The sequence below is a fragment of the Rhinatrema bivittatum genome, chromosome 1 (assembly GCF_901001135.1).
Source record: "Rhinatrema bivittatum chromosome 1, aRhiBiv1.1, whole genome shotgun sequence".
Lineage (NCBI taxonomy): Eukaryota > Metazoa > Chordata > Amphibia > Gymnophiona > Rhinatrematidae > Rhinatrema > Rhinatrema bivittatum.
In genome coordinates, this window is record NC_042615.1 from 571,757,907 (window position 1) to 571,784,884 (window position 26,978).

General features: G+C 44.1%; 1 protein-coding gene across 1 annotated transcript in view; it reads left to right on the forward strand.

Moving 5' to 3' along the window:
- The first annotated feature begins 2,692 nt into the window (after positions 1 to 2,692).
- HABP4 (hyaluronan binding protein 4) overlaps positions 2,693 to 26,978 on the forward strand; it is a 346,012-nt gene continuing 321,726 nt past the window's right edge. Inside the window, exon 1 of the mRNA XM_029617782.1 lies at positions 2,693 to 3,070. Coding sequence (XP_029473642.1) covers positions 2,785 to 3,070 — 286 coding nt within the window. The 5' untranslated portion in view covers positions 2,693 to 2,784. The remainder of the gene's footprint in view (positions 3,071 to 26,978) is intronic.

Genomic DNA, 26,978 nt, shown 5'->3' on the forward strand with positions numbered 1-26,978 from the left:
GGGCTCCTACGGGCTCCTCCCGGGGGAGTACTGGCTTCCAGGGTGAATCACCTAAGTCCCAGTGGCTGGGCTCCCACGGGCTCCTCCCTGGGGAGTACCGGCTTCCAGGGTGAACCTCACCTCCAGCTCCTGCCTGGTATCCGCCTCCCAACCTGTCACTCTCCAGAGACTATAGTAAACCTCTCCCCAGTCTCTCACAGGTCGGACCAAGGGTCCACTAAACCATTCACTCACAACAGATTGCAAGGCCATGGACTCGGCCGAGGTACCAGGATCCCAGGATCCCCATGGGAGTCACTATCACTGTTGCCCCTAAGAATCCACCAAACACCTCGATATCATAACAACAAGGTTGCAGTAATTACTTTTAAACTGATCTTCTCTACTATTACCCAAGGGTGTAATGCATTGTTGCACCTGTACTGTCCTACCCGTCAACTTTGCTCCTCCCAAAGGGGTCTTCTGGATCTGCCCTCATCCCTACATGCCAGGCTTTGCTGAACTAGAGACTGTGCTTTCTTGATTGCAGCCTCGGTTCTTTGGAATTCTTTTCCTGAATTGTTGCATTTGGCAGACAGTTTAAAGACCTTCAAGAACTCTTTTGAAAACATGGCTATTTAGGCAGGCATTCTATTTGTCCTCTGGATGATGTTTTAGTATTTTATTTGATATCTCGTAACATGCCTGATTGTGGTTGTGATGCATTTGTACAATTTCTGTTTAAAATTTGATGTATGTATTTTCTACTTGTACATCATCTAGTATTTAGGCGATTAACAAATTTAAATAAAGATAAAGATAAATAGCTCTTGCTGTAGTTACACAATTGTAGGTTCTATCTTAGGAGTTACCACCCAGGAAAGAGTTCTAGGTGTCAGAGTAGATAATACATTGAAATCATCAGCTCAATGTGCTGTGGCAGTCAAAAAAGCAAACAGAATTTTAGGAATTATTAGGAAGGGAATGGCAAATAAAACGGAAGATATCATAATGGCTCTGTATTGCTCCATGGTGAGACCGCGCCTTAAATAGTCCATGCAATTCTGGTTGCTACATTTCAGAAAGGATATAGCTGCACTGGAGAAAGTGCAGAGAAGGGTGACGAAGATGATAAGGGACATGGAATAGCTCCCTTACAAGGAAAGGCTTGGGAAGTTAGAGCTGTTCAGTTTGGAGAAGAGACGACTGAGGGAGAATATGATAGAGGTCTACAAAATCATGAAAGGATTAGAACAGGTTAATGTAAATTAGTTATTTACTCTCTCAAATAACAGACGGACTAGGGGGCGTTCCATGAAATTAGCAAGTAGCTCATTTAAAACAAATCGAAGAAACTTCTTTTTCACTCACTGCATAGTTAAGCTCTGGAATTCATTGGTAGAGGATGTGGTTATGGCAGTTAGTGTAACTGGGTTTAAAAAAGATTTGGATAAGTTCCTAGAGGAAAAATCCATAAACTGTTATTAATCAATAAGGAATAGTAGCTTGAGATCTAGTTAATGTTTGGGTACTTGCCAAGTACTTGTGATTTGGATTGGTCACTGTTGGAAACAGGATGCTGGGATTGATGGACCCTTGGTCTGACCCAGTATGGCATATCTTATGTTCTTATGATTTCTTCAACTCTACCTTAATAATGGTTAATGAATTTTTCCTCCAGGAACTTGTCCATTTTTTTTTAATGCAGCTACACTATTAGATTTCATCATATTCTCTGGCAAAGAATTCCAGAGCTTAATTATGCTTTCAGCAAAAAAATATTTTCTCTTTTTAGTTTTAAATGTATTACCTCATAACTTCATTATGTGTCCCCTGGTCTTTGTACTTTTCCAAAGAGTAAACAGCTGATTAATGTTTACTTGTTCCATTCCACTCATTATTTAATAGACCTCTATCATAATTCCTCACAGCCTTCTCTTCTTCAAGTTGAAGACTCCTAACCTCTTTAGCCTTTCTTCATAGAGGAATTGTTCCATCCCCTGAACCTTTTTGGTTGCCTTCTTGTACCTTTTCTAATTCTGTTATATCCTTTTTGAGATGTAGTGACCAGAACTGCACACAATATTCAAGATGAGGTTGCACCATGGAGCAATACAGAAGCATTATGATATTCTCTGTTTTATTCTCCATTCCTTTCCTAATAATCCCCAGCACTTGTTGCTTTCTTGGCTGCTGCTGCACAGAGCAGCACATTTCAATGTATTTTCAACGATGATTCCGGTCCAATTCGCCTCCCCACCCTCAACCCGCTCCATAGTTCCACTTCCTTTTTATCTACAGATTAATCCCTGCATATACATACACGTTAACTCCTATTCAACCAAGCCCTAAACCTCATCCCTTCCCCTATCGCTGGCAGCAGTTTGCAGCAGAAATCCACGGGTTCCCGTAACCAGGAATCTCATGAATAATTAATAAGCGCAGCGGGAAACACGGTAGCTAGCTGAGCGTGTACAAATACGTCAGGATTCCACCAAAACACTCACCCTCACCCCTACTCCACCCCTCGACTACGTCGCAGCTTGCACGTGCAGCAGGCGGCGTGACTAAACAGAGGCCACGATTGGCTGGCAGCATCCTGCGGGGATGGAGCTGCGTTAGATGATTGACGGGAAACCGGCAGGGGAGGCGGGTTTTGTGTCGCGCGTGGGCTCAGGGGATGGTGGAGGGGGAGGGGCTAGCTGTCCGTTGTTTCCCTCCCCTTGGTGGTCGGTTGCGTTTGTACTCGTTTGTTTGTGAGGGGGTGGGGGGGGGAAAGCGATAGTAACTGGCACTAGACTCGGCATGAAGGGTGCTCTTAGTAGTCCCGTTTCCGCTGCTATGCAGGAGGGCTTCGGCTGCGCCGTGGCCAATCGCTTCCAGCAGTTGCTGGACGACGAGTCGGACCCGTACGATGTCCTGCGGGAGGCCGAGGAGGAGAAGAGGCGCCGCCGGCGGCAGGAGGTGGCGGTGGCTGCCAGCGCCAAGAGGGACGGAGGCGGGCATAGGTCTGGCAAGAGGGAGACGCAGAAAGAGAGGAAAGCGCCGGCTCCTGAGATCCAGCAGCCGCCCACACAGGCACAGCCCCCTGGTAGGAGGCAGGAGAGCCGGGGACACACGCACACATACATACAGCGGAGGTCCAGGCGGGAACTGCCGGCAAGTTTCAGCACCGCCCCAGTTTCCTTCTCTGCCTCCTGACTTTTGTACCCCACTCTCCCTTTTACTTTCTTATTCGAAAGTACCAATGCTGTGAAGAGATGTAAAACGCTCGCTGTTTTTCATTGAATAACTCATTTTGGTTACTTCATTTTTGGCACAACTGGTTTTACAGTACATTTTTTTGTGACGCGAGTTAAAAAAAAAAAATCCCAAGCAAGCCCATGAATCTTTCCAACTTTCCTTACACAAGAATCTGCGGCTGATTGCATGGCGTATATGAGGGGCATGTTAGAGGGGAGAGAGAGAGTGTGCTTTCCAGTTCCGAGACTATCGTATAGCTCCGTTGCTCTTGTATCGTTCAGGTCTCTTGAATAGTTTATTAGTCTTAAGTCTCGTTTTGGATTTCTTAAAAAATAAATGTGGTGGGATGACTTAGAAAGCTAGGCTGTGAGAACTGCCATAGTGGGTTAGAACAAGGGTGAACAAGCCCCCTATCCTTTTTCCAATAGTGGCCAGTCTGAGGTCGCATGTACCTGCAGGATAAGATGCTTAACTTTTATACTTCCGAGCATCTCTTTCGACTTACAGATAACGTTTAACAAATATTGTGCAAATCTATAAACTGCATAGCGTGGCATACAGAAACAAAACGCTAAATGTAAAACAAGCACAAACCACATCATTTATCTCTGTAATAGTATTAATTGGACACTAGCTTCTGCAGATTTACATGGGGGAGCATCTCCAGATTGGTTAGTTTTGCCTGCTGTGCCAGGATATAAAATGCGGTATGATCAGTCTCAAATTTGATTGCTATGTGGTGTCTGGTGTTGAGTTAACTTTGTGGCTAGTCTTATCATTTTCTTTGTGAAAGGCAGAGCTTTTAGGGGTTATTAGTTTGAAAGCAGAGAGAGGGTAACCTTATTTATGTCTGCGAAAGCCTTTTGCAAGGTTTAATCTATTTATGCTTATCCATAAGTTTGTTGTTGCCTTAGTTAATGTATAACTTTTGCATGGTTGTATTTTTTCCACTTTTTCTGAGTGAGTTTTACAGGAAAACTTGTGCTTTATTCAATGTTGACTACATGATACTTTCCAGCTTTGAAAATAAATGCCACAGAAGTTTCCCCATATAAAACATAATCTGGCAGCCTGGATGCCCGTGGGTTCTGTTCCGCCCAGCCAGGCCGGACACCCTACATTACACAAGAGACAGTGAAATCCTGAGTCATAACTGGGATGCAAATGGCTTCCGCTGTTTATTAGAGTACCCTAACAGGGAAGTCTAATTTAGGTGCAGAGTCCTGCTGCCATTGCCTAACCACAGGGTAGGAGCCGATATCTCCGTTTTCCTCCGCCCAAGTGGAAATGTGAGGGGGGTGGTCGCATTGCTTGTGAGCCCCTGACTGGCATCTGGGTGCCGTTACTGGAGGGGGCCACCATGCAGCAGGCCCTGCTGGAGCCCCTCGCAAACGTGCCTGACTGTCAATTTGTCAAGGCCCAATCACCAGGCCTGACATTCATCGTCCATGGCCAATCGCCAAGAGGTGGTCCCAAGGCCCCTTTCTTACCGGCACCTCCTTGCTTTGTTTACAGTCCCCCCCCCCCCCCCCCCAATGTTACAATATTCTTTCAGGACTGCCGCCACAACAACATCACAATGAACTATCATAATTGCTAACTAACAATTCACTCTAGCTAATAAAGAGGGTGGGTTGGGCGGGGGATCGCGCCGGGACAAGGCAGGAAAAGACCGGACTAAGGGGAGCTGGTGGGTTTTTAAGTTTCCCGCTGGTCTTTACCCTTTGGCCTATGACACTGCGTCACTCCTGTGGCCAATCGTGTGGCCTGGTGGTGGAATGCATCCCGATGATGTCATCACACCCGTTGCTGGATCAAGCGGGGGGGAGCGATAACAAAGCAGCGTGCCCCTGGCGCGACGGCCAGGAGCCCCACACATGGTGCTAGCTCAAAGTGGCTGGCGTCATTACCCACAGCCATTGCTGAAGAGGAGGAATTCCCCTCCACCCATTGGTAAGCTCGGCCTTGGCACAGCGGTGGCGGCACCCCATCCGTGCTGGGGCGCCTTTCATGATGTTGCTGTTTAGATGATTCAGAGCAGAGAAACAGCTATCTGCTATGTATTCTGTTATCTCTAATAGTTTAAAATGCTTATTGCAGTCACCAGTTTAGCCATTGGATACATTTTTCATTGAGGTTAACTGCTACATGAAGACATTTCTGCTATATGTAAATCTGTATTGTCTAATCTGCTTGCTGTGTAATTGTTTTTCATGCTGATTTGGATAAGGTGGAAATCCATGTTTATTTACTTCTTTTTTTTTTTTTCTTCCTATACCAAATCCTTGTTTGTATTGCTTTGAATGAACTTACTTCAGAGACTTATGTTGAGATAATTTGGTACTTTTACTTAATCCTTTCACTTAATAAATTACTAGTTTCATTGAAAGACTTGAGGGAGATATGCAATATTTGTTAGCTTGCAGAGCCGGATTTACGCATAGCCGCGTGCCTAGGGCGCCAAATTCTGAAAGTGCCTGAAAACTGAGACAACTCCTGCTTTCTGATTTCCAGAGGAGAATCTCTTTACCCTGAGTCCCCTGCCTATGGATGCTGTAATTTTACATATAGCCGTGTTAGCATGTGTGGGTTTATGTTGGTTTAAATGAACTGGCCTTTTTGTTTTTGAAGCATTCTTCTGTGGCAGCTAATGAGCGCTAAGAATTAGAGGTTTTGTCTTTGGCGGCCCTCCAGCTTCTTGTTGAATTCTGTGGAACTAAGTCTAAAAGGCTCATGCAAGGGCATTCGATACCCACCTGTAAATATAGTGGGAAATAACTGTTTAATGGTGACAGAAATAGAAGTTCTACCTTGTTTTGGCTCACCAGCTTCCACTTGCTTTGGATTTCCAGTTCACTCAAACCTATCCTCTCTGATACCTAATCCTTCATTCAGTTATCCCCCCAACACACTCGAGCAGTTTTTACATCTTAGTGGGGCCGATGTAATAAACTGCGCTAAAGCTGCAGCGGGTTTTTGCGTGTACTTGCATGTGGCTGCGTGTGTTTTTTCCCCTGCTATTCTTACGTGTGTAAGTAATATGTTCAGCGTAAGAAAAATGAGCGCATAAACCCTCTTAATAACTGGCTGATTTTGTGCAAGCAAAGGAGTACTTGCCAGGTTCTTATGGCCTGGATTGGCCACTGTTGGAAACAGGATGCTGGGCTTGATGGACCCTTGGTCTGACCCAGTATGGCATTTTCTTATGTTCTTATGAGACAATTAACTATTCATGAGATATAAAGGGAGTCTTGCATCAGTTAGTGTGGGTTTTTGTACGCAGGTTTTTTGGCATCTGGCTCAGGACAGGAGTTAAATTAAAGCATGTCTGGAGGCCAATTTATTCCATTACTGACATTAGTATGGTTGTGTGACCATGCAGCTCTGAGATAATCATGAATTACCTTCACTTTTTCTGGATGCTATGGTACGTTTTGCGGGTCGGCTGAAAAAATCTCTGCTTTGTTTCCTGTGCTTACAGGCTGCTGGTACAGCTGCCATGGGGTCGGAGACGGAACATGCTCTACCCACCTTCAGCCCCACTCTTGGATCACTAACTTCTTTACTGTTTTATGAAAGAGGAAGACTTTTGACCTATGAATCACTTGTGGGCCACCACATTGATGCGTGTTTCTGCGCGGTTTATTACATAGGGCCTTGAGTGCGTATATTTTACTTTAGCATGGATTTTTCTTTTTTTTTTTTTATTATTATTTATTTATGCAATTTTAAATACATCTTCATTTATACAAGTATTAACACTTGATGGCAATTTTACAAAGTGCATATTAGCAACTCTTGTTTCTAAATAAACGAAATAGAGAAAAAACAAATTTTATATTCCCCTAATTGCACTTTATAAAATAAAAGAAATATGGGAGAGCCCCTAAACAAAGAGCATTACATTGGGGAAATATTCATTTAACTATACTAAACATATAGACTTATGAGAGGTACCACCACTAAATTTACTTATGCCCATCATACTAGTTGTTTAACTACTGGGGAGCTTGAGAATGGGAGTCAATGAAATCTCTGAGTTGGGGTGGATCAAAGAAAACATAATTCTGATCACGAAAGAATACAAGACATTTACAAGGAAACTGTAATTTGAACCTCGCTCCCAATTGTAATACTTCTGGCCTCATATTCAAAAAGAACTTTCGCCTATCTTGGGTGCTCTTAACAAGATCAGGAAAGCACCAAATCTTATGTCCAAAGAACATGGCTTGTCGGTTCCTGAAGAAATATTTAAATATATTGTTTTTGTCCATGAGAAAAGCGAAGGTGACCAATAAAGGTCTCCTCCTTGAAACTGTCAGTTCTAAAGATGATTCTAGAAGAGTAGTCAAATCTGGCAAGGATTGATCTTCTACATTTCCTGTGGCCACTTCTTTATATGGTAAATAGTATGCTTTTGTTATAACCGGTTTTATCTCCTCCGGTACTTTCAAAATCTGAGCAACATAGAATCTAAATATGTCCACCGGGGAAACATTCTTCAAAATAGGAAAATTTGTGAACCTTAAATTGTGAGATCTCAAATTATTCTCAATTTTCTTGAGCCTTCTGTCAACCTCAGATTCTTTCTTGATCACAGTTTCCTGTATTTTCTCAAATTTTACCAGACGTGCTTCTACTAATTCATTCTTTTGCTTTTGCGCCATTATTTGGTTCGCATTTGAAAGAGTTTGGCTTTTAATCTCAGTTACATCTTTTGAGAGTCCCAGTATTAACTTCTCAATTGACTGCAGCGCCGTCCAGACCGCAGTTAAGGTCACCTCAGAGGTAGGCTGAAGTAATAAGTTCAGTCCCAGAGTTTCACGGTTCTCCATTTCTCCTCCTCTAGCCTTCCCGGCACCATTATCCAGGCCTGAGATTCCTATTACTGCGACATTTCCCGCATCCTCTCCCCGACCATTACCTGGTAGGGGCTGTGCTGTAGTCGCATTCTCCATGATTGAAAGTTCTCTAGATGGTATTCCTTGCTTAACCACTCAGATTCCCTGCGAGAAGTCACCCGTGGAATCGGTGGTTCCAATCCTCTCACGATCCAGCTCAAGGCCTGGTGGTGCCGGTCTGATGGGCGAGCCGGGCTCAGAGAAGTTTCGTCGGCCCGAAGGGTCAGACCATGCTGTTGCTCCGGTCCTTCAAGGGCCAGCCCGCTCGGCGTAAGTGGTGGGATCGCCGGAAAGAAACTCCCGATACGCGGTTGCGAAGCTTCCAGCGGGGTAGAGGAGGTTTCCCCTCCCCGCACCCTTGCTTTCCGCTTAGTATGCGGCATGAAAATTCAACAAACGAGGAAAAAAAACTCAGGAGCTCACACCAGCGTGTCCTCTCAGTCGGCCATCTTGTGGATTTTTCTATGTGTATCTCATTGCATATCCATCTTTTATTAAATCCTGCCGAGGCACCTACTTTTACCATGCATGATAAAAAAAAAAAAAAATACACACAGGCAACTAGTGCTGATTTCACCACAATTCTTACTACATCATGTTTAGCCCAGCCTTATTGCAGCTGTTGTAATGTATTTTTGAATTTTGTTCAGACTAAATGGAAAGCAACTGAACAGTAGCAGTGTTTAAGTGATGGTATACAATGTCCAAATAAAATAAATGGGAAAAACGAAACCTATGCAAGAGAGGGGAATTCAGGTTAGAACAGGGCTTATAAAGAATATTGCCACTTTGAGAAAACAAAAGAACAAGATATATTTGTAAACATAAACATTTTACAAGCTGTAATATTCTATAATTTTTTAAAACTATTTTGTCAGCAACTAAAAATTTTTGGAATCTAGGAAACCTGTGACATCTTCTCCAGTGTCTCTTCAATAGGGCATTAGTATATTTGCTGTCAAATCTATGTTAAGCCTGTTTTCTTAATTATATTTGAATTTCTTAATACACACTGTGACTTTCTGTCTCATTTCCAAGTTGGAATTTTTTGATATGGAGATTGCATGTGTTAAATGGTTTTTCTTTTCTTTATTATTACTTGTGCAAATACTCCATTTATTTATATTACAGAATGTTAATGCTTTGTTATAATTGTATAACTTTATAAATAAAATGAAGAGAAAATTTTTTTTATGGACAGTATATAGCGCTTTACACCCATGAGAATGTAGCTTTAAATCAGTATTTCCCAACAAGTGTACCTTCAGACCTGATCAGATGTGCAATAGAAAAGTCACCACTGACTGATGTTCAGATCAAGCCAGCTCCTGGGCTCTGCTCTCAGCATCTCGCAACAAGAGACTATAGCGGTGGTACTTAAACAAAAAAACCTAACTAGGAATCTGTCTTAAATATATAGATCCTCAACTAATATTGGGGTAGATTTTAAGAGGCGCGCGGGTGTACATGTGCGCACGCTACCCGGCACGCACACATGGACGCCCAATTTTTTTTATTTGTTTATTAATTTTAAACATACATAATAAAGTAACAATTGGAGTAGAAATGTAGCAGGTACAGTATAACCGCACCTGCCAGAATGCTTATTTCCCCCACCCCGTTCTCTCCAACAAAACGATTATAGAGTGCAAGAAGTCGCTGATTAATGAGTACCTAAACAGCATATTAAACAAGTATTGTCTTAGTAGGCAGGTATTAAACGGTAAATTGTCTGCTTAACTGGAGATTTCCTGGAATTTGCCTTGCCATTCACTCGGAAGATGTTGTACAAATGGTCCACAGATTTTTGTGAAAGCCCCTTTCTTGCGAGTTGACAGGAGCTAAGTACGAAATCCAGTTGTAGCAGGATGAATATCTCAGAATGCCAAAAGTCCACGGTTGGTGCTTTTTGCTGTATCCAGTTGGAAAGTATGTGTTTCCTCGCTTGTCCCACGGCTTTACAGATTAGCAAACAATTATGCTCTCTCCAGTCCCCAGCTCACCCACGCCGAGGACTGCCATTGCTGCAGTAAGTGGTAACAAGCCCCCCACCAATGTAGTCATAAATTGACCCACTTTAGTCCAAAAAACTTGTATCTGAGGACAAGACCAAAGTCTGTGTGTTACGGATGCGGGTGATTCAGAGCATTTAGGGCATGCAGGATTTGGGACTGTGCATTTGGTACGCTCAAAGCGGGGAGATCATAACTCTATGCACTATGCGCAAGTACTGCTCCCTTCAGTAGCTGCTGGCATCGCTTTGATATATTTGGAGCGCCTCTAAGAGATCATCTTCTACTATCTTAATACCCAGGTCTCGACTCTAGAGCTCTGACAATACCCACAGCACTCTACCGGGTACCGCCTCTTGTAATTGTTTCCGTGATTTAAATAAGGTCAACACTCTTTGAAAGGGACCCGCTCTCTCGCCTGTACTCATTGTTCCAAAAAACTTGGTCATGAAACTTGCCTGCGGTTTTCAGCCAAACAATTCCTGGCATTTAGTAAAAGTATATAACTTTTGGATTTGTGGGTCTACGAGATAAGCAAACGTACCAATATCCTGCTGCGATGAATTTTGGAAAAACTGGCCCCGTTTACCTGGGATACATTTAGGGTTACCACATATGGGTAACAGTAATGAAACCTTCCATGATAATGTCATCCGCAGGCACCTGGCACGCCAGCCATACCTGGCGTATGTTACCAGTGTAACAGTGTTACATGTTACCAGTGTAATAGTGCGCAATTGCTTTGGGAGTTCGTTAGAAGTAGCGTGAAGCACAAACCTTAAATCTATCGGGTTTGCCAAGTGGCAATCCAAAATGGTATCCGAAAAACAGGCACTCCCACATAGCCAGTACGCAACTGATCAGAGTGCACATGCCAAATTATAAAGATAGCTATTGGGGAATCCCCAGCCTTCTTGGGTGACTGGAATCATCAGTTTTCTCAATGCTATCCGTGCTTTATGGTTATGCCATAAAAAGGCTGTACAAATTCGATTAAGGCTATGAATATCTGCAGCTGAAATAACTAAGGGCAGGGTTTGTAAAACAGAGAAGTTTAAGGAGCAGTGCCATCTTAAATAGTGCTATCCATCCCATTAGGGATGGATAGCACTATTTATGGATAGCTCCATCCAACTCACCGTCAACTTTATCTTCTCTATAACTGGAGGGATATTCTTGGTGTACCAGTGAGCAGGGTTCCCCATTACATAGATTCCCAGATATTTGAGTGTTGTCCACCCATCGAAGGGGGATATTGGGCCACTTGGGTCGTAAATGACCCAAGATGTCCAACAACTTGGACTTGCCCAGATTCAGCTTGAGACCCGAAAAGGATCCAAAATCCTCAAACGATTTCAAAATTTTTGGGAGAAGAATGGGCGCTTGCGGGACAAAAAGCAGGATATCATCTGCAAAAAGAAATGTCGGGCAATTTCTGTCCAACCCAAGTGGTATTTTCATCTAAGATCTGCTGTAGCATGTGAACTAATGGTTCCAGCGATAGTATAAACAGCAAACGTGACATTGGGCATCCCTGGTGCGTACCCCTGGTTAGTGAGAAGGGTTTAGACAAACAGCCATTCGCCATGACTCATGCCCCTGGGTTCGAATAAAGAACTTGTATTGCCTGATAAAAGCCCGCAAAGCCCATCCTTCCCAGGGTATGATGGAGAAAAGACCACGACACCCTGTCTAAGGCTTTTTCGGCATCAAACCCTACCAGCACTTGGTCTACAAACTCCTGTGTTGACAGATGTTGTGCCAACCTTCTTATGTTTATACTGGATCTCCGACCCTTTCCAAATCCTGCCTGCCCTGGCGAAACCAACACTGGAAGTATGTCCACTAAACTATTGGCCAGTACTTCAGCATATATTTTTATGTCCACGTTAAATAGAGATATTGGCCTGTACGCCGTAGGGGAATCTGGGACTCGGCCTGGTTTAGGAAGAGCTATTATAGTGGCCATGTGTAACGATTCCGGCATCATGCCTTGGTGTACCATGGTATTGAATAATGCGGACATGCTACTACATACCTCAGGCTTGAGAGTCTTATAGAAAAAGGGGGAAAGCCCATCGGGCCCCAGAGTCTTGAAACTTTGTAAGCTCTGGATTACTGCTAGAACCTCCCCTTCCTGGATTGGACAATTGAGTTGTAACAACTGCTCACTGGTAAGACTGGGCAAGGAGAGAGATTGCATAAAATCGTCCCTCTTCACTAAATCCTCTCTATCTGTGCTATATAGCTCTCTGTAATAGTTAAGAAAAAGGGTAGCTATATCTTCTGCTTTGGTAGCCCATTTTCCTGAGGGGTCTTTAAGCTGTGCAATGTGTGTGGATTTCCTCTCCCCTCTTACAAGTTGGGATAACATCCGCCCTACTTTATTCCCATATAGATATAGACTGTGTCTGAGTGAAAACAAGGAGGAGGTCGCCCTTCTATGTAGTAACTCATTAAGTTCCGACCTAATTAAATTATAGTCTGCTTGTGCGGCCGCAGTGGCATTGTATATTAAAGCTTTCTTGTATTTATTATATTTCGCTGTCAATTCTAAAATTTGCTTGTCTAATTCCTTCTTTTGACGAATGGAGTATTCAATAATGTTATCCCGCAATACCACCTTTGCAGGTTTCCCAGAATAGAATAGGGGTAGACTGAATATTATTAAATAATAATCTTTCCATTTAGCGGGTAAAAATTCTCTAAAATTTTTATCTTGTATTAGCCATACCGGCATTTTCCAGGTCACTGGATCCCTATACACTCCCCGTTTACGCATACAGCAGGATACTGGGCTGTGGTCTGAAATAACTAGGGGCTCAATGCCCGAGCTCTGGAGTTGTGGAAATATAAAATCAGAGATTAAAATGTAATCAATTCGATACCTGGTATCTGACGCTCTTGCCTGATGGGTAAACTTTGCTTCCAGGGTTCTACAACCTCCATGAATCTAATAATTGTAAGGAGTCGCATAGGAAGGGAATGCCTTTGTTTGGGCCTAATGGTCTCCCTTGTGAAGTAGAGTAGCGGTCCAGTGTGGGATCAGCCACACAGTTAAAATCGCCTCCCTTCACAATGGGTGCTTGCTGCAAAGACAGAATTTTGGTCACAATGTCCGAAAAAAAGTGGTGATCATATTGATTAGGACCATATATCGAAGCTAAAATGATAGCTTTACCAAACAGGAGTCCTTCGATTATTAGGTATCTCGTGTTAGGGTCCGCAAAGGTCTTTTGTTGCTGAAATTATAGTTTTGTGAATCATTATGGCTACTCCTCTACTATGTGAAGACCCATGCGCTACAAAAATCTGATTGAACCCTTTCTTTTTAGGTTTTAAATGGGCATTGGCTCTCATATGCGTCTCCTGCAGAAAAATGATTGTACCTTTTTAGTCTATTGATATGACAGAACTTTTTTCCCGCTTTACCGGGGTTCCCAGACCCGCTACATTCCATGAGAGATATTTTACCCCATCAGCCATCTTTACAATATAATGTGGGAGTGAGACAGTCACACACCGGGTATAAGAGGCTACACAGCCTTGCAATGCCCATCCCATACATCAACCTACTGTAACTAAGAGGCAAACTAGGAAATTGCACATACAAGGTCTCCCTCAATCGCCGCCATATAGTATTGATTGTAACCTTTACATACTTCTTACAGCTCTTTAATATAGCTTCTAAAAGCTTTTCTTTACCCACCCTCCCTTCCCACCCCTCCCCCCTTCCCATCTCTTCCCTCCCCATATTAACCATAGAACAAAGGGATTCCTACCTTTCAACGGAGATCACACTGAGAGCGAGTGGGTGCCTCTCCCCCTTATAGAACAAACCCCGCTGTGAATTAGAGGGTTTCCCAGTGCTGAACAGGATTCCCTTCATACTTTTTCTGTTGCCCAGGTACCGGCATAACCATGAACGATGTTGAGAATTAACCTAATAAACTGGTGGCTAAGCGCTGAATCATAACACCCTGGTCCTGAAACCACGGTAGCATAAGTGTTAAGCCTATTGTCACAATTGGGGTAGACTTCCTGGCCTTCTTACAGACTCTGCCGCGCGACTGAATGGCGTCACGAATCGCTGTTGCGGTGCTCAGGTGGTGGTGGTCGGGAGGCCTTGTAGAAAACTGTCTGCCTCCTTGGGTGTGTCAAAACTTGATCCCTGTTTCGGTCCATATTTTGAGTTTTGCTGGATAATGAATTACGAATCGGATCTGTCAATTTACCAGATTCGTGCATACAGCGCGAATGCCTTCCGAAGTTGCGCCACATTATTAGAAATGTCTTGAAAATGAGCAGCCTCTTCTCCTCATGTTGTAACTACTTCTTTTTATGGTAAGCTTGCAGTAGGTGCACCTTGTGTGAATAGTTTAGAATTTTTGTCACTACCACTCTTGGAGATTTCCTTTCAGGGTGTTTGGGCCCGATCCTATGTGCCCTTTCCACTTGCATCTGTCCCAACAGGTCGGGGAGACCTAATTCCGTCGGCAGCCATGTTTCAAGGAGCTTTGATAAATGATTGTCCAGGATATGTTCTTCGAGGCCCACAAAATGTAAATTCGCCCGACACAACCGGTTTTCCAATTCTATTTTTATTTCTTGCTCAGCTATTGATTTCTCCAATTTTGCCACTTTCACTTGGAGTGCAAGCATGTCTTATTCCATCAGGTGTATGCGACCCTCCACCATGTGTATGCGCGCATTATAGTCAGCCAAAGAATTTCTGACCTCTGCTGTTTGCGATGATATTTCATGAAATCGGGGATTGAGTGCAGCTACCACTGCCGACGTGATAGACTCCGTCGATGCCTCATTTCGTGCGGCTTCAGGGCTTGCTGGTATGGCGGCGGCCATTTTGGCCTCTTGTTTAGCAGGTTTGTCTTTATCTTTTTGCGGCAGGCGGGTAGACATGCCGTCCCAACCTGGCGCTATCTTGATCGATTAGCTGGTGGCTTGTTTTTCCTATTAATCAAGACCACTCACGATGTTGTCCACCAAAGGCTACTGCCTTTGGTGGACAACATCGTGTTGTAGGGGAGAGGCACCCGGAGTGTGAGGTAAAGACGACCTCACCGCATCATGTGGTCTCCCCATGGACGCCCAATTTTATATCATGCACGCATGTTATAAAATCGGGGGTCGGTGCGTGCAAGGGGGTGCACAATTGTGCACCCTGTGCATGCCGATGCCCACAGCCTTCACCCGTTCCCTCCCTCTTCTCTATCCTTCCCATCCCCCTTCTCTATCCTACCTTTTGCGCCTGCCGGCATACAATCCTCCGACACAGCAAATGGCCGCTGTGCTGGAGGCCTCTGGCCCCTCCCCACCCCTTTTTCAAAGCCCCGGGACTTAGACGCGTCCCGGGGCTTTATGCTCGTCGCCGGGCCTTTATAAAATAGGGCTGGCACGCGTAACCCCCCCATGCATGTAAATCTGGCCCATTTTGTTGGTTTAACACTGTTGTAACTTACTTTAAATTTAGTGTAATCTGCATTGAGTCCATTTGTGGTTTAAAAAAAAAAATGCCAATTAATAAATAAAATAGGATCTCCTTTCTGAGAACACGTGTAATTATGCATGCTGCTTCTCCCTAGCTACAGCATAGACTCTGCAGTGTGGTACTTAAAGTGCAGCATGCAGGGCACGGAGAGCTGAGCTCCGCTTTCTGCACACAGTACCTGCAATCTACTCTTGAGCTGACTCCTTTGTCCTTCTAGACTCTTTCCCCAGGGACAGCGTGCACTGAGCACTGGATATGTCTGAGTATTGGAAACAGTAGCAGTGGAGGAACTCTGGTAGCCAAGGTAGCTAACAAAGGAACCGATGCAAAAAACGTTGCGCTGAAAGCGGGCGCTGTGTGTTTAGCGCCTGCTTTCATAACGCGCCCCCAGGCACCTCTCCTGGGGGCACGATGCAATATTTAAATTAGGGCTCGTGCTGTTAAGGAAGCGCTAGGGGCGCACAATCAGAAGGCTGTCCTGAAAGGGGATTGGTTCTTTCACTGACAGATGTCAGTGAAAAGGACCAATGGGCAATAAGTGAAGGAGTGAATAAATTAATATTAAGTGCCCGACACTTTAATATTGATTTATACACTCCTTCTGGTGCCGGTAGTCAGGTTCGGAGAATGGACACTGACTTTATTAGCCTCCATCTTCCTAACCCGTGCATGTGCCAGGGGTTCAGGAAACAGATGCTTGTCAGCTGAGCGTCCACTTCCTGCACCCCACTGCCAGCGCTTTTCTTAAACTTCTTTTTAAAATTATTTTTCCGTTGGCAGCCATGTTTGAAGGAGCTTCGGTAAATGATTGATTGTCCAGGATATGTTTCTCGAGGCGAGAGAGAGACTCCCGGCGACCTCCCATTTCTGTCTCTGTGCTGCCGCCGCTGCTTCTCCCTGCGCGAGAGAGACACACCCCCCCGGAGACCTCCTGTGCTGCCGCCGCTGCTCCTCCTCGCCGTTTCCAAGACAGCTGTCCGCTGGGCTTCCCTCTGACCAACGTGCTCTCGCGCATGCGCAGTAGAGCTGCTCTCTACTGCGCATTTGCGGCACGTCAGTCCAAGCCCATTTATATGGTAGATTAGTAGTGAAAGCCTGTCCAAGAATGGGGAAATACTGTGAAGTATTTACCCATCCTTCCACAGAATTTTACTATTAAGTTTGAAATCGTGAAAGTTAGGGCCCAGTGTTGGCTGTCGTCTGAATCCAATTCAGATGACAGCCAGCACTGGGCCTTGACCTATATGGTCCAGGGGACTGATACACAGACATTATTAGGGAAAAAGCACAGGACTGCTTCTGTGGCAAAGTCCAAAAGCAAAACATGTTCAAGCAGCAGCATTATATGAATTATCAAGAAGGCTGCTTAGCCTGTAAAAATGTTGCTAACATAAATTCAGTTATTGGTTTTGATTGCTAATATTACTAATCTTAAAATAAAGTTTGGGGGTAATTGCAAGGAGTGGCAGTCGGGGTGGATTGGCCAATCAGGGGATCAGGCATCTGGTCGACCGGTCTCTCTAGTCACGTGATTCTTCAGTTTCCGGGTGCGGTGAAAGAAGAGAGGTTGCTGCAGCCTAGAAGAAAGACTTGGTGAGGCCACAGTGGAGCCCTTCTCACTGTGGCCAGAAGAAAGGCCTGTGGGGCCGTGACAGAACTTAATCGTTGCAGCCCAAAGAATTTCTAAGCAAGGCCACAATGGAGCCTATCTCACCATGGCCAGAAGAGAGGTCTGCGTCTGCGGGGCATGTGCTTCTCTCCACCCCCCCACGGAACAGCGCTGCTATTGTGGTCTCCTCCCACCTCCCCTCCGGCAGTGAGCAGCAGTTGGCTGTCCAGTAGTGCCTTAAACAAGGCCCAAAAGAAGGGGGGAGAGAGCGAATGTGTTTGTGTATATATGAGAGAGAGTCTGTATGTGCTTGGGAGAGCCTGTATGTGTATGAGAGAGAATCTGCGTGTTTATGTGAGTGCGAGAGAGAGCTTGCTTGTGTATGTGAGTGAGTGCGAGAGAGACTGTGTATGTGACGTGAGTGGGAGAGAGAGGATAAAGTTTGCATGGCCCCCTTTCCGCCAATCCATAACAATCTGAGGATGACTGTAAATCAAGATTCCAGAGCTGGAGATTTTTTAATCCTATAATTTTACATTTTTAGGTGTTATTTCCTATTTGCTGTTTTGAAATATTTGGTGTTTGTGAAATATTAGAAAAAATGTATGTGAATTTTTCTCATTATTGGATGTTTGTCATCTGTTTTGACATATTGCATGATGTTTTGTGAGGAATGATTCTGTTTTTCCATTGTTGCACTGCATAACCCAGTTGGATTTGTGGTTTCCAAAGCATGTGCGTAAGCGAGTGAGCCAGTGAGCATGTGTGCATGAGCAAAAGAGAACAAGCAAGCCAATGAGCATATGTGTGAGCAAGAGGATTATTTAAACCAGTGGGCATATGTAAGAGCGTGAGCGAGCGAGCATGTGTTTGTAAGAATGAGTCATTGAACACCGTGTGAGCCAGAGCGTGAGTGAGAGCATGTGAGCCAGTGAGCATGTGTGAGAGAATGAACGTGTGTATATAAGAGAGTTTATGCATTTCTCCCATTCCTGACTAATCCATGACAATCTCAGGGTGATTGGAATCCATAAAGTTCCCAGGTATGGAGAACAGTGTGTTTCTTTAGCCTTAGATTTAATTATTAGGTGGTGTTTGTGTCTGCTTTTTGAAATATTTTATTGATGTTTGGGAATTTTAAAAAATGTTATATTTTTAATCATTGGATGTTCTATTTATCAGCTGCGTTGACATATTTCTTATGAGTTTGGTTTTACTATTATGATTTTATATTTCTTGATTTTATTTGACATTTAATGAGGAATGGTGTTTGTTTTTCCATTGAAGCACTGCCTGTGGAGTCTGGGTTGTTACAGTTTTTGTCTGCATGTTTCTATTTATACTTTTATCTCTTTATTCTACATTTGGTGAGGGTCTGTCTCTGTTCTGCAGATATGAATGAGGTGAGGTATTCTGCTATCATATAGTTTCTATGTAGGGATCTATAATAGCTAGATTTGTTCTGTTTTCCTAATAGGTGTATTGGTGATTTTAGGACCTGGTGTAATATTTGCAGTGTCGCCAGCAAGTTTGAGTGAGACATGCACAGACGCACAAGCACACTCTTGCTCTGTGTGTGGGTATGTCAGAGAGAGAGCGTGAGTGCAAGAGAAGGTCTGAGAGTGTGTGTCAGTGTATATATGCCAATAAAGTTTCTGCAATCTAAAAATCTGTTTGTGTGACAGAGCATGTGTGTGTGTCTGACACTGGCTAGCAGCATGGTTGTCTCATGACTTGCGACTGGTTCAAGACTGATTGGTTGACCAGACTAGGAATGTAGGATATCTCTCGGTCTCCGAGCCTCTAATCATAAAAATATGCATACATGTGGGGGCCCAATCAATTTGCACGGATGGAATGGGGGATCTGTTTGGTCACCCTTGGTCTAGATTATACTTTACTTCTTAGTTATTTAGGAAAAATATGAAGTTTATTTTGGGTCAATTCTGCAATTTTCCAGGGTTGACTTGGCATGCTTGTGGGACCTGTTGATGCATATACTGCAAGGAAAGTGCACAAGGGAGTCAGGTACCCTGAAGGCTGGTTTTGAAAAAAATCCCCTGGGCTGATATTTTCCTGCAATCCGCCCCTGAATGGCAGTTGCTACCCTTAACAGAAACATGGGGGTATCCTGCACAGAGTAGCAATTACTACTACCTTGGGAAGCTTGGTGGGCAGACTGGATGGACTATTTGGCCTTTTTCTGCCGACATTACTATGTACATAAGAACGTAAGAGAATGCCATACTGGGTCAGACCAAGGGTTCATCAAGCCCAGTATTCTGTCTCCAACAGTGACCAATCCAAGTCGCAAGTACCCAAACAGTAAATAGATCCTATGCTACTAATGCTGACAACAAGTAGTGGCTATTCCCTAATTATAGCAGTTTATGGACTTTTCCTCCAGGAACTTATCCAAACCTTTTTTAAACCCAGCTACACTAGTTACCGTAACCATATCCTCTGGCAACGAATTCCAGAGCTTGATTGTGTGTTGAGTGAAAAATTAATTTTCTCCAATTTGTTTTAAATGTGCTACTTGCTAACTTCATAGAGTGCCTCCTAGTCCTTGTATTATCCGAAAGAATAAACCGTTTCACATTTACCCGTTCTAGTCTTTTTATAATTTTGTAGACCTCTATCATATCCCCACCTCAGCCGTCTCTTCTCCAAGTTGAACAGCCCTAACCTCTCTAGCCTTTCCTTGTAGAGGAGTCGTTCCATCCCCTTTATCATTTTGGTCTCCTTTTTCTGTACTTTCTCCAGTGCAACTATATCATTTTTGAGATGTGGCAACCAGAATTGCATACAGTATTCAAGGTGCAGTCTAACCATTGAGTGATACAGAGATGATATGACATTGTCCAATTTATTTGCCATTCCCTTCCTAATAGTTCCTAACATTCTGGTTTTTTTTTTTTTATCAACATAGCACACTGAGCCAATGATTTCAGTGTAATAACTATGATGCCCAGATTTTTCCTGGGTGGTAACTCCTAAAATGGAACCTAATGTGTAGCTACAGCATGGGTTATTTTTCCTTATATGCATCACCTTGCACTTGTACATGTTATATTTCATCTTCTATATCAGCGCTTCTCAACTGGTGTGTCACCAAACACAGACAGGTGTGTCGCGTCTCCTGGTGTCCCACTACCCCGTTCTACTTTCCTTCTCCCTTTTTCCAGCCCCCCATGGGCCAATTGGAAGCCTCTTTTCTTCCTACCCCCATTGCCCAATGGGAAGCCTCCTTTATTCTACCTGCCCCCGCGCAGGCCAATTGGAAGCCTCCTCCCTTCTACCTACCAGTGGGAGTAGAAAGAAGGGAGGAAGCCTTTGATTGGCCAGTGAGGCAGGCATCAGAATGCCCGGGGGTGAGGTGGGAGGGAATACAAGTTTTGAACTCCGAAGCAAGGCCGCCATGGGAGCCCATTCCCATGGCAGCGAAGAGGAAAACCCGACCGAGGTCACCACGGGAGCCGATTCCCATGGTAGCGAAAAAAGGCGGCCTGCTGGAGTAAAGCCGCGGCGGGACTGGAGCCCATCCCTGCAGTGAAGGAGGAAAAAGTTTTTGGTGAGAGCTGGTGTGTCTGGGTACAAGTGGGTGCCTGGCTGAGAGCTGGTGTGCCTGGCTGAGAGCTGGTGTGCCTGGCTGAGAGCTGGTGTGCCTGGGTGCAAGAGGGTGCCTGGCTGAGAGCTGGTGTGTCTGGGTGCGAGAGCATTTGTGTGTGATTGAGAGAAAGATTGGTCAGTGTGGTGATGTATTTCTGTGTGAGAGACAGACAGAGACTGGTCGTGGGGGTCTAATTGGGTGTGTGTGTGTGTGACTGGTTGTGGGTTCTAAGGAAGACTGTGAGGACAGAGCTTCAGCAGCCCTTGCTGCTTCTGCCTGGAAGGGAAAGGAGTAGGAGAGTTGCTGGAGAGGGTAAGTAAAGGTGGCTTTTTAAATTTATTTTTCTTGACTGCCATTTTAATTATTGGGTATTATGCGATGTCTGTTGTTTTGAAATATTTTATTGATATTTGGACATGTTTTAATAATTTTTATGAGTTTTTAATTGTTGGATATTCTGTTCAGCAGCTGTTTTGTAAAAGCAAGTTTGCTTACTGTAAACGGTGTTTCCGTAGATAGCAGGATGAATTAGCCATGCTGTCATGGGATCTGTCAATCAGGTCTGGGAGGCGGAGCTTTACCAAGCAGAGATTTAGATTTTAGCTCTCTGCAGCTGCGCGTGTGTTCCCGCGCAAGAAAGTAACAGATTCTCCTCAGTCTGTGATTAAGCTGTAGTTTAGTCGAAAAGACTGTGACTGCCAGGGAGGAGGGTGGGTCAGCATGGCTAATTCATCCTGCTATCTACGGAAACACTGTTTTCGGTAAGCAAACTTGCTTTTTCCCATCGATAGCAGGGCTGAATTAGCCATGCTGTCATGGGAGTCCCAAGCTCCCGATCACGTTGTTTATGGTATATATGCTTGTATGTGATCATGAACAGTGTGGCATTCACCGTGTACACGAGGATAGAGATTGGAAGATTGCATGCCCTATCTTCGCATCAGCGGCTGCTTGTTGATAAAGGTAGTAGTGCGATGTGAAGGTATGAAGCGATGACCATGTAGCTGCCTTACAAATGTCTATGGGTTGTACATGTTGAAGGTGTGCCAAGGAGGCCGCCACTGCTCTAACTTGGTGAGCTTTGGGAACAGAATGTAGCTGTAGGTTCTGTTTGTCATAGCAGAACTTGATGCACTGTGCTATCCAGCTGGAGATGGTGCGTTTAGCCACCGGTAGTCCAGGCGCCTTCGGGTCGAAAGAGACAAAGAGTTGAGAAACACGGGAGTCTGAGTTTGTTCGTTCTTTGTAGTATGCTAAAGCTCTTTTGCAATCTAGAGTATGCAGTAATTTTTCCCTGTCATTTGCATGAGTATTAGGGAAAAAGATGGGTAGTTCTATGGTCTGAGATGGAATTGAGAAACCACTTTTGGTAGGAAAGACTGGTGAGTTCGAAGAACCACTTTTTGGTGATGAAACTGTAAATACGGAGAATAATGAACAAAGGCCTGTAGTTCACTGACTCGTCGTGCTGATGTTACAGCAATCAGTAACACTACTTTCCATGTGAGTTATTTAATATGTGCTGAGTCCATGGGCTCAAACTGGGAAAGCATAAGCTGTTCAAGAACTATGTTGAGGTTCCATGGAACTGGAGGTTTGGAGATCGGAGGACGAAGGTGAGTTAACCCCTTGATGAAACGAGATAGTAAGGGGTGTTTGGAAATAGGAATATCGTTAAGTGGTCTGTGATATGCCGCTATGGCACTGAGATGAACCCGAATGGATGATGTTGCAAGACCAGCTGTGTAGAGTGTATGTAGATAATCCATGAATAACTGAGGTGAACAGTCTAATGGTGGTACACCGTTAGAAATGCACCAGATCGAGTATCTTTTCCATTGCGCCGATGTTTTCTGTAAGTTATGCGCATATGGCGACTTGTGCGCATAAGTCTTCGGCACCGTTGTTTCCGGCGCCGAGCACGCATAAGTGTCCGGCGATGTGCGTGCAGATGGCTCTGGCGCCATGTGCGCAGACGTCTTCAGGCGCCATTATTTCCAGCGCCGATCTCTGAGGCTCTCTCAGTCCTATCTGATCTGATGGCCTATGTCGACTCGGCAAGTCCTTACCTCCAAGCCTAGAGGGTTGAGGATACCACGACGACGCTCATTTTTGAGATGGAGCCGTGGTTGTCGAGGGGCCAGGCGAAGAATGAGCCTCCGGCTCCGAAAAACTGAAAAGTTCCCGTATTTTATATGCCCGCTGTTTTTCGGCTTTTGGGGACATTTGAGCACAAAATTCACAATTTTTTTAAATTGTGCTCTGGCCCCAGGCATCGGTAACATCAGTCATGGCCATCCGTGACCGACATTACCTTGCCACAGGTACAGGGTTTAAACCCAGACTTTTTTGACATTGTAAGAAAAAATAATAAAAACGCTGAGGAGAAATCAATCCCGCTTGTGGAAAGAACAGACTGAGGAGAATCTGTTACTTTCCTGCATGGGAACACACGCGCAGCCGCAGAGAGCTAAAATCTAAATCTCTGCTTGGTAAAGCTCCGCCTCCTGGACCTGATTGACAGATCCCATGACAGCATGGCTAATTCAGCCCTGCTATCGACGGGAAACATTTTTAGTATAGCTTTACAATTATTTCTGTGTGGGGCTCTATAGCAGCTTGGCTTATTCTGTTTTCCCAATAGGAAATGTATTAGTGTTTAGGGCCTGGTTTAATAGTTGTATTTCTTAGATAGGATTGTTACTGTTGAGTGTGTTCCATAATACAGGTGTAACTTTGTGTGGGTTAGTTTGTGTGCATTATTGCAAATCCTGAGAGTCTTTTAGATGCTATATTTCTCTTTCCATTTCTCCAGGTTCGCACTGCATGCAGAGTGGCTTTTTTGGTTTTCCATTCCAGTTTCTGTCTCCATATTTATAATTTGTGGTTTTTCTGTACTTGGTGAAGGTGTGTGACCGAGGTGAGGTATTTAACTAGCATGTAGGCATTTGTATCAATCTTATTTGTTGTGTTTTCTCAATAGGATATGCATTAGTGGTAAATTACTGTCTTTTCATAAGGAAGGCTATTTTGCCTGGTAGTAAAAGGAGTTTGCTTTGCTTTTACTGGGATGTCATCAGAACCAGAATATCGTTTTTGTTTGGCGAGTTGTACAGGATAATGCCCTAGATCTGTTTTGTACTCATTGCTGGGGGTTGAGGGGATTCCTGTGGATGCAGAGTGCATGTTTATATTTAGCCCCGTAATGGTCACATGTTCAGTGTCACGCATGTGAGAACCATCTGTCAGGTGTGTCCTGGCCAAAAAAGGTGGAGAACCACTGCTCTAAATGATTGTCCAGTCTTGCAAGGACCTTCTGAAGTTTATCACAATTTGCATGTGATTTGACTGCTCTGAATAATTTTGTGTCATCTGCAAATTTGATCACCTCACTTGTCATACCTCTTTCCAGATCATTTATAAATATATTAAAAAGCACTGGTCCAAGTACAGATCCCTGAGGCACTCCACTGTTTACCTTTTTCTGCTTTGAAAATTGACCATTTAATCCTACTCTGTTTCATGAGCGGGCTCGTGCTCCGTGCATGGAGCCCACAAGTAACCTGGTGGTGCATGTGGAGACCCGCCGGAATCCTCCTTGCGGCACGCACTCTTTTCCTTCTGCCGCCTGCGCGACGGCGGCAGGCCAGGATGGAGTCAGTGGGAGGGGAAATGTCGCAGGAAGACTATTTTATTGCCCCCGTGACAGCCCTTGGCCGTGTATGCTGCTGCCTCCCCCCTTTCTTGGCCAGCAAGGGGGAGGGGCCGCGAGAGGTCGCACACTGATGACATCGCGGCCCCTGTTAAAGATCCCTGACGGTGGTGCGTTTGCCCTCTTTCTTCCTCATCGGCGTACCTACCCACCCACTCTCCTTGTTAATTGGGAAATTTCAGCTTGGTTAATATTAAGTGGATGTTAGTCAATTGTATGGCGACAAGAATATGTGGTCATTGTGTATTTAATAGAGATGTGCTTTGGGTAAAGATTTTGTGTCTGGCTTCATTTCGGGCCCCCCCCCCCTGCAGGAATTTAGTTTTTCCTGTGGTTCGGGGTTTTTTTTTTCGGGGGCCCCGATTTTTCGGGTTAGTGTGCGCTAACTCAAAAATGAATTTTTTCCAAAATTTTGGAAAAAATCATTTTTCGGTTCTCCCGAACCATTCTGAATTAGGCAATTTTGTTGACATTGCCTAATTCGGGAAAAACGATTGCACATCCCTAGTATTTACCTGCTTGTATATAGGATAGATAGCACCCAAATGTTAGGCAGCCCAGCATGTTTATTTTTGTGATATGCATCTCAGGCAGGTAGCAGTGCATGTTAGGTAGTCACAAGAAGGTGAAACCTTTTGGGGAAGGGGGAGTCTCTTCTGAAGGGATGGGCTCCACCTTAACCAGGGTGGAACCAGACTGCTGGCGCTAACCTTTAAAAAGGAGATAGAGCAGCTTTTAAACTAGAACAAAGGGGAAAGCCGATAGTCGCTCAGCAGCGCATGGTTCGGAGAGATGTATCTTTAAAGGATACTAATGATGCATTAGAATTAGGGCATCCCGACAGTGAGGTTCCAATAATTAGAAAAGTAGTCCAAGTGCCTGTAACTAAAAACTCACCTGAGCTAAAAAATTCTAACTTATCCCTATCAATTAAAAAAGCAGATTAAAAATACAAACAAAAAACAAACTTTGAAATGTTTGTATGCTAATGCCAGAAGTCTAAGAAGTAAGATGGGAGAATTAGAATGTATAGCAGTAAATGATGACATAGACTTAATTGGCATCTCAGAGACATGGTGGAAAGAGGATAACCAATGGGACAATGCTATACCGGGGTACAAATTATATCGCAATGACAGAGAGGAGCAGTCGGGAGGAGGTGTGGCGCTTTATGTCCGGGATGGCATAGAGTCCAACAGGATAAACATCCTGCATGAGACTAAATACAAAATTGAATCTTTATGGGTAGAAATCCCTTGTGTATCAGGGAAGACTACAGTGATAGGGGTATACTACCGTCCACCTGGTCAAGATGGTGAGATGGACAGTGAAATGCTAAGAGAAATTAGGGAAGCTAACCAAATTGGTAGTGCAGTAATAATGGGAGACTTCAATTACCCCAATATAGACTGGGTAAATGTATCATCGGGTCACGCTAGAGAGATAACGTTCCTGGATGGAATAAATGATAGCTTTATGGAGCAATTGGTTCAGGAACCGACGAGAGAGGGAGCAATTTTAGATCTAATTCTCAGTGGAGCACAGGACTTGGTGAGAGAGGTAACGGTGGTGGGGCCGCTTGGCAATAGTGATCATAATATGATCAAATTTGATTTAATGACTGGAAAAGGAACAGTGTGCAAATCCAAGGCTCTCGTGCTAAACTTTCAAAAGGGAAACTTTGATAAAATGAGAAAAAATTGTTAGAAAAAAACTGAAAGGAGCAGCTACAAAAGTAAAAAATGTCCAAGAGGCGTGGTCATTGTTAAAAAATACCATTCTAGAAGCACAGTCCAGATGTATTCCACACATTAAGAAAGGTGGAAAGAAGGCAAAACGATTACTGGCATGGTTAAAAGGGGAGGTGAAAGAAGCTATTTTAGCCAAAAGATCTTCATTCAAAAATTGGAAGAAGGATCCAACAGAAGAAAATAGGATAAAGCATAAACATTGGCAAGTTAAATGTAAGACATTGATAAGACAGGCTAAGAGAGAATTTGAAAAGAAGTTGGCTGTAGAGGCAAAAACTCACAGTAAAAACCTTTTTAAATATATCCGAAGCAGAAAGCCTGTGAGGGAGTCAGTTGGACCGTTAGATGATCGAGGGGTTAAAGGGGCACTTAGAGAAGATAAGGCCATCGCGGAAAGATTAAATGATTTCTTTGCTTCGGTGTTTACTGAAGAGGATGTTGGGGAGGTACCCGTAATGGAGAAGGTTTTCATGGGTAATGATTCAGATGGACTGAATCAAATCACGGTGAACCTAGAAGATGTGGTAGGCCTGATTGACAAACTGAAGAGTAGTAAATCACCTGGACCGGATGGTATACACCCCAGAGTTCTGAAGGAACTAAAAAATGAAATTTCAGACCTATTAGTAAAAATTTGTAACTTATCATT